Source organism: Epinephelus lanceolatus, chromosome 1 (assembly GCF_041903045.1).
Source record: "Epinephelus lanceolatus isolate andai-2023 chromosome 1, ASM4190304v1, whole genome shotgun sequence".
NCBI lineage: Eukaryota > Metazoa > Chordata > Actinopteri > Perciformes > Serranidae > Epinephelus > Epinephelus lanceolatus.
In genome coordinates this window covers 4182557-4196311 of record NC_135734.1, presented here as the reverse complement: position 1 = coordinate 4196311, position 13755 = coordinate 4182557, and the positions used below count along the sequence as shown (strand labels likewise).

General features: G+C 42.7%; 1 protein-coding gene across 5 annotated transcripts in view; it reads left to right on the top strand.

Annotated features, from left to right (window-relative positions):
* The window catches only part of LOC144463793 (uncharacterized), a 127062-nt gene extending 116721 nt beyond the window's left edge, over window positions 1-10341 (top strand). For all 5 annotated transcript variants that reach the window (XR_013491794.1, XR_013491793.1, XM_078169354.1 and 2 more), the window contains 2 exons: window positions 8918-9044; window positions 9139-10341. Coding sequence is in view for 3 of the 5 variants with exons in the window: in XM_078169354.1 (XP_078025480.1) it covers window positions 8918-9044; window positions 9139-9424 (413 nt within the window). In the remaining 2 variants the exon portion in view is untranslated. The remainder of the gene's footprint in view (window positions 1-8917; window positions 9045-9138) is intronic.
* The last annotated feature ends 3414 nt before the right edge of the window (window positions 10342-13755 follow it).

Genomic DNA, 13755 nt, shown 5'->3' with positions numbered 1-13755 from the left:
AATGTCAGCTGGGATAGGCTCCACCCCCCTGCGACCCTCAAAAGGATAAGCGGTTATGAAAATGGATGGATGGATGGTTTAACTCATGTCTCACAGAGCTGGTGAATAAAATTAAACTTTCATCTCTGTCAGAGAAAACTCTGCTGAGTTTAGGCTGTTTACTTACAGCACAGCTACACCCACAAATAACTGAGCCTCATACCTGCCTGTCAAACAGCAATCAACCCATAGACCTTCCCAACTGAGTGGAGTCCAGCGGGAATCAGCTGTGAAGTCTGGCGGCTGGTGGCTGCTTGCTGCATAGCTAACTGCTAACAACCACTGCTGTAACTAACACATTTCACAAATCCATTCAGCAGCTCCACCATCCACAGTCAGAGACACACCGATGATTATTTAGTGCTGAATTACAGCTCACAGCATGCACCACCGATGTGATGGTTTTTGCTGGGTAGCAAACCACCCTGGGGCAGACTGCTTACCAGCCTGTCACTCATGCACTTGGCTTACAGTGTCCAATAGTCCACCACTAACATTTTCGTCACGTCTTGTCTCGTCTTGTCATGTAAACAAAAATGAAACATAGATTTTGTCTTAGTTTTATTGACATCTATTTTTAGCCAATTAATGTCTCGATTTTGTCATGGAAAAAAGGTAATTTAGGAAAAAGTTTGACATAGTTTTTGTCAATGAAATTAACATTGGTGGATGGAAACGTGAATTAATTAAGTTTTCTGTTATTTCAGTTAAACTTTACATTTGAATGGAATCTTGACTAAAAACTCCAAGATAACTGTGGGTGCAAAATTACTTTGAACATCTGAAATCTTCCCAGGTACAACAAAAACCCCAATATAGCCAAGTATTTGATCAATCATCAAAGAAGGTTCAACTACTCCCTCTCATCACTCTTCCTACCTGACCCAAGTATTGTGCTGACAGGCAGTGAATGTGATTACATCATGTACATCCCCAGTGCAGAGAGACTAATTAGCCAACACAGTGCAGCTGTGGAGGCAGGCAGCAGGTCAGAAGGGTGATGAGGTGATGAAAAACCATGCTGGACAGGTGAGGCATGACTGCATATGAAAAAAAAGAAAAACAGAAACAAACAGCACAGACAGATGGAGATGAGGGAATGGGGAAACAGGGGCAGATGAGGGAGAATGGTATGATGCAGATGTTGCCAAAACATGACTGCCAGTCAAAGTAAAGTTCATCATTTTGAGCAGTATGCTTGTTCAGTCTCTGGCAGAAATTCAGTAGATGATAAGATTGATACCACTCAAGGTACTAGGACTTGATATTTCAATCCCTGTGGTAAGTCAGTAGTGGGACAGGGGTGGTGAAAGGGAAAGTAGGTACATTGTTGGGGTCATCAGGTACCCCATACTCCCACCTGCTCCCTCACGGTACCGCTGCACACAATTGATCTCCCTGGTGTGTGTGTGTGCATCCAGCAGATGCCAGAGACTCTCCTGCTGTCTGCTTCAGCGTGGCTCGCTGAAGCTTTTGGACTGATCCTGAGCCTCAAGAGGCCTCAAGTTGGGAGGATGAACTTTACTATTGTTACACCTACGACCTAACATTACAAACTGTCCTTTTTGTCGGTGGTGCTGCATTTGGGTTCTCATCCATTGCACTTGCTGGGCTTGATCTTCATCCATGCCTTAGTATTCTTTTGATGAAGCTTTTCCAGAAGACAGCTGTTTGCAGTGTTGTTATATTGTCCAAGTAGGCTTGTATTTGTGGTAACCTCTAAACAAACTGTAGCTGTTTTCCTCCCACAACCCATTTTCAGGCTTGATAATGAGCTCCCTTGCCAAAGTGAAGGCCAATAGGAGATGGTGAACCTTGCCATGATGCCTACTTCCAATGGCTGTCAAGCTGTGGCATAGTATGATGTGAGACATACTGGACCCTGGAAGGAGTATTTTACCAGATCTGTCATTGTTGCACAGACCTGAATTGATTAAAAAGCAGACCACAGTATTTAATGTGGAACTGATCCATAGGCATTGATCAGGTCAAGGAGCCTGTCCTTACTGTCCTGGCATCCCGAGAAGCCTGCTATGCCAGCTTTTTTTTTTAAATTGAACTCAATCAATTAACTGGTTTTGTTTCCAATACTTTGTAAGTCTCTGTCCCAACACACTGAATAAGGTCTTGTCTTCGAGGTTTAGAAGACTTATTTGGCAAAACTGTTCAATTGTGGACACATTTTTTTTTCTTTTGGGATGAGCACTCTCCCCCCTCTTTGCCAGGCGAACTGGCAAAGACTTATGTTTCTCTGGAGGAGAATCGCCTGCACCGATGCATAACATCCCATAGGTAATCAATTGGATTTAGGTCAGGGGAATGAGAGGGCCTGTCAATGGCATCAAAGCTTTCACCATCCAGGAACTGCCTACGCTGCACCTGTGTTAGGTCTGACAATCACCCTGAGGCGACTTTTATCACAGTACCTAAAAGCAGCCAGGGTGCTGTTGTCTATGACATGGAGGTCTGTGCGACCCTCCAAGCAGTGGCGGCTGGTGAAAAATACTCTAGGTGGGGCTGTGCCATATTAAGTCAGTTTCAGTAACTATCCCAATACAATTTAACACAAACAACAGGATACCAGTGCTCTGTGAAATAGTAATTATTTAATACCAGTATTAAAAAGTTGAGGCATTCTTGCACAAAAACATAAACATCATATTGCACAAACACAAGTTTTGCATTTGAAACTGAACATGTAAACAAATTACTTAATTACATTGACACATTTTTACACACAAGGCTGTTGACTGTTACGCCAGTGCCCCCTTGTGGCGGAGGTGCACAGCTGAGCACATGAAACGGTGTATTAGTAGTAAATAGGCAACGCAAGAGACACACCACCAGAACAGAGTGCAAAGTGGACTATATACAATAACATAAAATTATATAGATTGTAGTAATGTATCTATGAAATTTATACTGTATAAAGGATGTATAATAAAGAAATGAATATAAAGTGGCTGAACTCAAACGTTTGGCTGCAAGAATACTGTACAGTACTTTATGATCAAGCTAAATGTTACTAATGTGACTGAATGTTAACTGATTTTTCAACTAGTCGATCAAGACAAATATTATCTGCAACAATTTTGATAATAATGTCAGCATTTGAGTGATTTTCCAAGGTAAGATTCCAAACATTTTTTTTCTTTAAATTTTGATTTGCTTCTTTCATATGTCTAATATGAGTCAATGAAAAAACATTTTATAGACTAAACAATCAAGATGATTGAATTATGAACAGATTAGATATACAGTAGTATTAGCAAACACACTACTAAGACAAAATATTAGAAATTTCTGAAGTGCAATGTATTGCTGGATGATGTCTTGTGCCAAGGTCAACTACAGTATCTCACATAAGTGAGTACACCCCTCCCATTTTTGCAAATATTTCATTATATCTTTTCATGGGACAACACTATAGAAATGACACTTTGATATAACTTAAAGTAGTCAGTGTACAGCTTGTTTAGTAGTACAGATTTATCTTTCTCTGAAAATTACTCAAAACACAGCCATCAACATCTAAACAGCTGGCAACATAAGTGAGTACACCCCACAGTGAACATGTCCAAATTGTGCCTAAAGTGTCAATATTTTGTGTGCCAACCATTATTATCTAGCACTGCCTTAACCCTTTTGGGCATGGAATTCACCAGAGCTCACAGGTTGCTTCAGGAATCCTCTCCCACTCCTCCACGATGACATCATGGAGCAGATGGATGTGAAGACACCTTGCGCTAGCCCACCTTCAGCTTGAGGATGCCCCACAGGTGCACAGGTGAGTTTAGGGCTGGATACATACTTGGCCAGTCCATCACCTTCAGTTTTCTCACCAAGGCAGTTGTCATCTACTAGGTGTGTTTTGGGTCATTATCATGTTGGAAAACTTGATAATGAAAACTTGCAGCCCAGTTTCCGAAGAGGGGCGATCATGCTTTGCTCTGAATTCATGTTTCCCTAAATGAACCGAGCTCCCCAGAGCCGGCAGCACTCATGCAGCCCCAAATCATGATGCTGCCACCACTATACTTGACTGTAAGCAAGGGACAGTTGTCTTGGTGCTCTTTCAGCATGCGTGGCACCTTGGTGAAGAGCACCAAGACAACTGTCCCTTGCTTACAGTCAAGTATAGTGGTGGCAGCACTCATGCAGCCCCAAACCATGATCCAAAACCACATCCATCTGCTGTGGGAGAGGATTTCTGAAGCAACCTGTGAGCTCTGGTGAATTCCATGCCCAAAAGGGTTAAGGCAGTGCTAGATAATAATGGTTGGCACACAAAATATTGACACTTTAGGCACAATTTGGACATGTTCACTGTGGGGTGTACTCACTTATGTTGCCAGCTGTTTAGATGTTGATGGCTGTGTTTTGAGTAATTTTCAGAGGAAGGTAAATCTATACTACTATACAAGATGTACACTGACTACTTTAAGTTATATCAAAGTGTCATTTCTATAGTGTTGTCCCATGAAAAGATATAATGAAATATCTGCAAAAATGGGAGGGGTGTACTCACTTATGTGAGATACTGTAAAGAAAGATTTGGTCAAGGGAATATGTGTGTGTGCGTGTGCGTGTGCGTGTGTGTCTGATATCTATTTGTACAGGAATTTTGCCCTTCTGTCCTTCTGAGTGGCAAAGCTCTCAATGACCCTATTATTGAAGTCAGGGATGTTTCTGACAAGGTTTTTCTCCATGGAGAGCATGGCCAGAGCATTCAGGCGATCCTGCGTCATGGTGTTCCTCAGGAAGGTCTTGATCCTCTTTAAAGTAGAGAAGCACCTCTCTGATTCTGCTGTTGTCATGGGTGTGGTGATGAGAATCTTGAGAAGACTGACAGTCTCAGTGAATGTGGCCTGAGGGTTGTTCTCCATGAAAAACTGGAACAGAGTCAATGCACCACTGCAAGCCTTGAACTCGTCGTTCTCATAGATGAGGGATAGCTCTGTTCTGAGCTTGGCCTTGTTCAACATGGGGTAGACCTCCACGGTGGTTTCCAGTGCTGCATCCGGGAACTGTACAATGCGTTGCACAAACAAGTCTCCTTGCAGCAGAGTGGCACTGATGAGGTGCTTGGTAAAAAAGAACCGCTCTCTGGCGTGACTCAGAATGGTATCACATACCTATGACATGATACATAAATAAAAAATTAAAAAACAGGTCAGTACACATAGTAAACATCAGAATTTAATTTTCACATCTGTTAGTCTAAATGTCATCAGTACCCTCTTACGAGATGAGCATGTTATTTTGTAAGATGATGGGATAGCTTACTGCTTAATATCAGGAATGTGAAATAACCACATCTAAACACTTCAGTGTCTGCCTTCCTCAGTACATGTGTGGTGAATTGAACATGGCGTAATAAAAACAAATATATAACTCTTAATATTACTCAGGAATTGAGGAAGGTAGACAGAGAAACATAGCAGAGGGTAATTTTACACATTAATAAATAAAAAAAGTAAAAACACCTAATTGAGTGTAAACAGAACTGTAATGTTACAGCTTACCTCTGTAGCCAACTGCTGCTGTTCTCCTTCTCCAAGTGTCCTCCGTTTCTTTGTGGGCTGCTGCTGCACAGATCTACTGTATTCCTCACCCAGAGAAGGAATGGAGTCCCTAATCAAAAACACAAGTTACCATCCACAATTACTGTTTCAGAAACTAACATACTGGAGACATAAAATAAAACAGTCTTTTCATTGTGTTTAATAGACTGTATACATTATCATCCTAAATGAATTTCCTGTTTGCTGTCTTTAAAATGATGAAACAAGTATTTATGAGTTGCTGTAGTGTCATTTATGTTTTTACACTGTTTAAGATTGCAAAAAAAAAATATCATAATAAGGATTTTTCTCAGCTAATGATAAATAATTATTTACCTGATGTTTTGCATGCGGTCGGTGAACCTCTGAATGACTCCTGTGATGTAGACCGAGTCGATGTTCCTCTTCTGCAGCTGGTTAAACAGCATGTCCACGTGTGGCATGATTTTGTGAAACAACGCCAGGAAAAAGCAGAAATCCTCATCTTCCAGCATTCTCACAAAGCCCCCAGCCTCTCTGACAGTTAGAGGATCAAAGTCACCAGAGTCTCTGATGGTCTGGAAACACTGAAGGAGGTCATCCCTGTGCTCATACACAGTGTTAACAGCACGACTGGTTGTCGAAGTTCCATGAAGTCTGTGCGCCACCACTTGATCTAGCACACTGGTTCGCTTGAATGACCCGGAGAAGAACGCAGCAAATCCACCAAGGTCTGAAAAGAAAGTACTGATCCTGGGCATGTGAGATGTTGCCTGCTGCATGATGGGGTTGAGCTGATGGGCATAGCAGTGGACGTAGTGTGCACTCGCGTACACATCCCTTACTTTACGCTGCACTCCACCTGTGGCTCCCCTCATCACTGCTGCCCCATCATAGGCCTGGGCGATCAGTCTGCTCTCCTGTCCAGCAGGGAGGATGGTGCTCAGCCTCTCCAACAGTGCTGTGGTGATTGTGTCAGCGGTTGCATTCTGAAGAGGGATGAACTCGAAAAAACGCTCTTGGATGTTGTTATGGGTGTCGATGTACCGTAGCACAAGTACCAACTGGCAGCGGGTGGTAATGTCAGTTGTCTCATCTGCCTGAATAGCAAGATAATCCGCGTTTTTTACTTCCTCCAGAATTTGAGTTTTAAGCACTGACAGCATGCAGTTCAACAGTTCGTTCTGCACAGTCTTTGAGGTGCCTTTGAAAACCCTCGCTGTCTTCAGGTGCTCCTCCAGTACAGCATCGAGCGAGGCGACCAGATCAACTAAGCCCCTGAAAACACCTGGGTTGTCTGAGGACTCTGTCTCATTGTGGCCACGCAAAGCCAGCTCAAAAGCCCCACAGAATTTAATACAGTCAGTTATCTTTGATAAAATGTGCCTGTTCTTATCCACCTCTTCGTTGTGCTTCCTCACACCAATCCTGCGACCTTCGTCCAGCTGCGTAGCGATGTTAGCTCTGCCTAGCATGGCTAGCTTGACGGTGTTCTCCATATGTGCCCTCGTACACACGTTTCTTAATCTTCTCAGATAAATGCTTCATGTCCCTCACTCCTGTAACAGTCCATGTTGTATCTGTCCCCGCCGTTTTACAAAGTAAACATGGGAAGCAAAATACCGTATTTACATGACTGCATCCAGCTAGCCAAGCCTTCCCGTTGTACCAAATACGCGAGAAGCCTCTCGTATACACTTTACCTTTTTTCACTAGCTTGTTGGCTAATTTTGATGTCCGGTTGATCTGGGCCGAGCTGTTTTATTTGTAATTTTTCCACCAATGTTCTCCTCTCAAATGGAATTTAGAGAAGAGACCTGATTGAATTCGGGGGCTGCTGCTGAAATCCTCTGTCTTGAATGTCCGCGTCCATCATTGTCAATGTCTTCAGATATCCACTCCGTCACCGACAGACTCGGCTGGGGGCGATAAATTAATCGCCCTTTAGGCATCAGATTCGACGACGCTGACTGGATACATTTCTGTTGCTATGTGCATATCTAATGTCAGCAACAGGTCAGCAATTGGCTGCGCTGCTGCACTGACTGGGCGCTGTTTCTATCGCCCCACAAGCTCCGATGATGTTAGGAGATGACCAGGAAGCTATTTTCCCCCAAAAATATGATGATTTATATTTTATATACGGCATGTTTTGGTGCATTTTAAACACACTCATACTCAAAATAAGTGATTATTGTTAATTTTAAAAATGTGTATTAAAAAAAAAAAAAAAAATCCAAAAATACCAGGGGGGGCGGCGCCCTAACGCCCTCTATGGACCAGCCACCACTGCCTTCAAGGATATGCCTCCCCAGACCATCACTGACCCACTGCCAAACCGGTCATGCTCAATGATGTTAAAGGCAGCATAATGTTCACCACGGCATCTCCAGACTCTTTCAAACCTGTCACATGTGCTCAGTGTGAGCCTGTTCTCATCTGTGTTGCCAGTGGTGGACCTACCAATTCTGGTGTTCTCTGGCGAGTGCCAATCGAGCTGCACGGTGCTGAGCTGTGAGCACAGGTCCCACCAGAGGAAATCAGGCCCTCATGCCACCTGCAGGAGTCTGTTTCACTTTGGTCAGAAACATGCACACCAGTAGTCTGCTGGAGGCCACTTTGTAGGGCTCTGGCAGTGCTCCTCCTGTTCCTCCTTGCACAAAGGAACATACCAGTCCTGCTGCTGGGTTGATGCCCTTCTATGACCCTGTCCAGCTTTCCTTGTGTAACGGCTGGTCTCCTGGTATCTCCTCCATGCTCTTGAGATTGTGCTGGGAGACACAGCAAACCCTCTTGTTGCCGCACATATGGACATGCTATTTTGGAAGAGCTGGACTGCCTGTGCAACCTGATTGGGCTGCAGGTACTGACTCATGCTACCAGTGATCACAAGGACACTAGTAGAACACAAAACTAGAGAGGAATCAGTCAGGAAGGGTAAGGAGAGCAAACCATTCCTTTTTTGGGGTTGTCTTGCTTTTGTCTGCCTCTCACCTGTTTTCACTTTCATTTGCAAAGCAAGTGAAATTGATTCACAATCACTTGTGCTTCCTACATGTACAGATTAATATCCCTGAAGTTTAACTGACTTGGTGTTATACTGTGATGACTAAGTGTTCCCTTAAGGTTTTTGAACAGTGTATATATCTTCAGAATGTTACAGTTACGGCTGAAAATGACAACAGAAATAAGTTTGCAGATTCTGCATATCTCTGCAGTTGTCAGTTGTCTACCGGAAAGTGATTGTTTATGTTGTGGGGGTGAGATTGTCATATCCTCACCTGCAGAGTCTGTGTTTTTCCACTCCCTCCCTTGTGTGTCTCACTCTCTCCTAGGGGCGGGTCCCTGGCGCAGGCAGTGGCTGCAGGACGCACACCTGAAGCTCATCACCTCATCACCACTCAGCTCTAATACTCCGGCTCTCCTGTTATTCTTCACCAGATCGTTACAGTTCACCATGCGGTAACTCTCGTCAGGCCGACTTCCAGTTTGTGTGGATTTCAGTGTTTATTCCTCGTGCTTCCTCGTGCTTACCTTGTGTTTTCTTGTGTCCCAGGAATCATCCAGCTCCTGCTCGGCCGCTGCCTCCCCGGATCCGCTCCAGCCCCGGCTCCCCTCACCACTACCCTCCACGTGCCATCACCTTTCACCCCCACGCCTCTGCTCCTCTGCCTTCCTTGGGCCCCTCCACTGCCTCGCCGCCTGGATCCCCTCCTCACTTCCCGCTCCTCGCCCCGAGCCTCCTCCTTCCCTTCCAACCTACCATTCCCTCACAAAATAAACCTGTGTTCGTTGCTCAGCTCTGGGTCTGTGTCCTGGTCCTCTACACCCCCCCTGGTTAACACAGAGATTGGTGGTATGACAGTGGGGACAAATATCGCTTCATCTTTTGGCTTCATCAGTGTGAATGGTTCTGAGATGTCCTTCAACCTCCTCTTTTGATGTTTTCAGGGATTTGCTTTTCTCTTTCATAAACTTAAACGGATCTTTGTAAAAGTCTTCTTGATTTTTTTTCTTCTCTTTGTGTCATTTCCTTAAATTCTCCTCTTTGTGCAGCTTTGAGAGCTTCTGATTTATTTCCACTTGAAGGAGATTGATGTCCTCTCTTTCTTCTGTTGTTGCTTTTTTTTTCACAAATTCCTCAAGCTTCTTCTTTCTTAAGTAAGTTGTTGGATTTTCTAAAGAGGACAGGATTTGAGGGGTGGAGGCATACTTTTCTTGCTGACTTGTTTCCTCACTCCAAATTTCTCCTCTCCATAGCTGTACATCGCCTGTCTGCTCCAACTTCTTTTCTGCTGATCCCTTGATTCCACTTAAGATCAGGCTCTGTATTGATGGTTTCTGACTCCTTGGTCATTTCACCATTGACTTACATCCTTGCATGTTTTCCATTTTATTATGTGCCTGGTTGTGTCTTGGACTGTTGCTTGAAACATCTTTTGCCTTCACTGGTGTGCTGGTGCTCTGCTGACTGTGAGGTTCTTCCTGCTGCTGAGCTTCTGATTTGACCCCTGGACAGTATCTGGTGGATGTGGAGTCCTGGCTTGAAGATTTTTCAAGCAGTTCTTCCTTCCTTGATGGATTTTAAGACCATGATTTGATGTGTGTATGGCAAATATTAGTGTAAATGTAAATTTACTGTAACATAAGGAGACTGATATCACTTATGTCTGCGTGTCAGTTTAAACACTAAGCCTATTTTATAGGCCTCTGCTCAAAAACTGCATACCCATAATGAAATGAATATATCTCTGCAACCACAAGGTCTGTTTGAATACTTTTGGTGTCATGGTAAAGGGAACACTTGTGAGATTTGTTAAGATGTCTAAATATAAGTATATGTGTTATATGTGAAGAGTAAATGAAGATAGCACATAGCACAAATGAAACATTTTGAGGTTTGCCAAAAAAAAAAAAAAATCATTTTCAGGATGAGTATCCCTTTGGAATGATGCAGCTGCAGCTCTAAACCTCTATCAAATCATAGTACAATATGTGAACATTAACTCTGCAAAGGTTGATTCTGATACTGAAGCAGAACAATAAAAGAGAGGTTTTAGTACAGAAAATTCAGGCAAGCTCTCCAGAATTGCACCATGTTTGCATGTGATTTTTGTCATGTACAATCCTATATCTTTAATTTTTTGTTTCTGTAAATCCCTAACGATGTTTAGATTATACACATACAACTGTATATTGATTGAACTGTCCGTTTAGTTTTTTTCCTCTAATTCCCACTCCAAACTGACCAATACACACCTACTACATTTTAAAATGATTTTCTATTCTGAGCTTTGAAGGCCCATATCTCTGTGACAGCTTGGTCGATTTGAGTGATTGACACCTCGTTTGATTCGTTAGAGCCAATAGAATGACGCTATACCCACCAAAACAAGAGTAACAGCACTGTAAGCCAATCAGAGTCAGCAGAACACGTTGTGGGGAGATGTCAGCTGCTGTGAGTGGTCATTGTTATGCTTACCCCTGGAACCTCCGGCCGTCAAGTTTTCCGCCTGGATTCATTTGAATGATGGACAACATCCGGTAAACGGGAATGAAGCTAATTAAATGGCAGAATGAGCTTTTCACGGCAAAAAACAACAAAGTAAGAGAGATATTACAAAAATATTTTAGCAAAAAGATTTCTGTTGTTGTTCTCTGGCCTCTAGCTCCCTGATGCTTTGGGGTAGAGTGCTTTGCGCATATGTGTGGAAACAGCTTTAATTTGAGATGAACGGCAAGTGTTTTGCATAATGTGTGGTCGAGTTAGAGCCCGAAATATAGCGAATGGGTCGGGATATTCATGCTGTATGGAGTTGGATTTGTTGTTGTTTATTTAGTTGTTGTTTGAGCTGTGTTTGGGGCATGTAAAAAGGCTTTTTACAGCCTTGTAGCGCAGGTTATGCTGTTTAATTTGATGTGAACATCACTATATTCTTTGTGATCAGTATATTGTTTCACACTGTGCTTGCAAAGTCTCTCTCAAAGTCCCCCCATTGGGGGACTTTCAGGCTTAACAGTTTTAAGCAGTAGCTGGTGGATAAGCCCTGCTCAGCATAGAGCAGGCATGAAAATCGCTCACCTTTCGGCGAAATTTGCCGTTTTGAATACAAAATAGGTGACCTACATGAATCATGTAGATCTGATGAGAAAATATTTTTTGGGGGGTCTGTGGAGTGAAGCCACAAAAAAAAAAAGACGGGAACGTAGGTGTCAGTCTTGTGTTTTGATGCTTGAAGGAGGAGATAAGAGCGGCCTCCTCCAATACGAAAGAGGCTCTCGTTTTTCTTGAAATCTGTTTGGCTCAGCCGCAGTCATCAGTCATTACTCATGGCAGACCAGGCTAGTTTGACCGCCAGACAGAAAACATGGATAAAAATTGTAAAAAAAAAAAAAAGAAAGGGTGGCATGGAAAAAGAAAGAAAGAAGAGAAAAAGAAAAAAGAACTTAAATCTTTACAAGAAGAGGCAGCAAAATTCTCCAAAATAACCATCCTTTGGAGGGAGGTGGAGCTGGAGCCGAAAGTGCCATTATAGCATGTGTATTAACGTTAGCTAACGTTTGTGTAATGTGCAAGTTTGGCTTTGGCAAATTGCATATTTCTTCTAGGTGTCCGTTTCAAAATGCCAACTAGCCTACTATGTATTGCATTAGGTCATTATAATTTAAACCGGTAGTAAAAGAAAATATGTGCTTGCTTTTTTCCTGTGGAGGCATGCAATTAATATTAGGTGGTGCTCCCAGTCCCAAGGACAATGAAGCTGAGGGACAGACCCCAGTCGTGATGAGGAGGAGGATGAGACCAGAAATATGACAGGTGCAATGTGAAGGCATAGCCTACTGGGAACTGCCCATTGGTTCGACATCCCATTGTTCCGACCATATTAAACTCATTGTTCCGAAGTCCGTTCCGAAATCATCATGATGCCCTGTGGTTAAGGTCTGGTTAGGTTTAGGCACAAAAACCACTTGGTTAGGGTCAGGAAAAGATCATGGTGTGGGATAAAATGAAAAAGAAAGTGACAAACACATAAGCCGTGAGCCTGCTCCGCCTCAAGCCGGTCGCGGCGCACCATACGCCCGCCGTAAGCCGTTCAGCACCGCGGACAGTCGGACTAATGGGATGTCGAACCAATGACATGGACCCTAGCCTACTATGCATTACATTTTAGCCAGAGGAAAACCTTTTTAGTAGTACTAAGTGGGATTTTTTTTGTTGTAGTAACAAGTTGACTAAAAGTTGGCTATAGAGCCTATTGCCCATTTTATATCTCCTTAGCTCATGGCTGTGAGCCATTAAGATATAAATTGGGCTTAAATACAAGAGCAGGGCTGGGCAGGACAGGGCAGACAATTATATTGTGCATAAAATTAGATGCATTAGGATAGAGTCATATGCTCTTATTTTAAGTTAAATAATAAGGACATAGCCATTTGTGGCCAATTTATTATTGCATTTATTTTATAGTCTGGAATTAAACTGCTAATTTTCTTATGCAGTTGATTCTGAGGACAGTGTTTGTGTAGTGTGTACAAGCATATAGAGGATTATAGGTAGAAACGTGTGGGCCGGTGCGCCTGAATGTCCCGGGCTGAATTTGTGTCCCAGTCCTGGTCTCGTCTCTTATACAACATATGTGAACATGTAAAGATACTTTATTTGCACTTAATTATACATTCATACTTTTGTTTTGTGCAATCTTGTAATTCTGCATGTGACCACCACTACAGTCAATCTAAAAGAAATCAGATATGAGCATTTGGAAGCTCATTTTTCCACCAAAAAAAAAATCAAGGAGCATAATCCTGGGACCCCCTAGCAGGTGCTGGGTCTCGTATCCTCACCTTTTTCACCCCTGACCCATTTTCATGCCTGATAGAGTCTGGAGAGGGAAACAGTTTGCCTAGTAGGGGTGCAAATCACTAGTTTCATCATGATATGATATATCAATTCTCAGGACAATAATATGATATTTGCTAATATCACAAAATCTGCTACAATACAATTAGGTTCAATTCAGGAGCCGCACTCAATTTAAGATGACATCATATGTCCTTTTAACACAAGCCGTTACATTCATATTATATATATATATATATATATATATATATATATATATACACACACAGTACAGGCCAAAAGTTTTCTTTATTTTCGTGACTATTTACATTG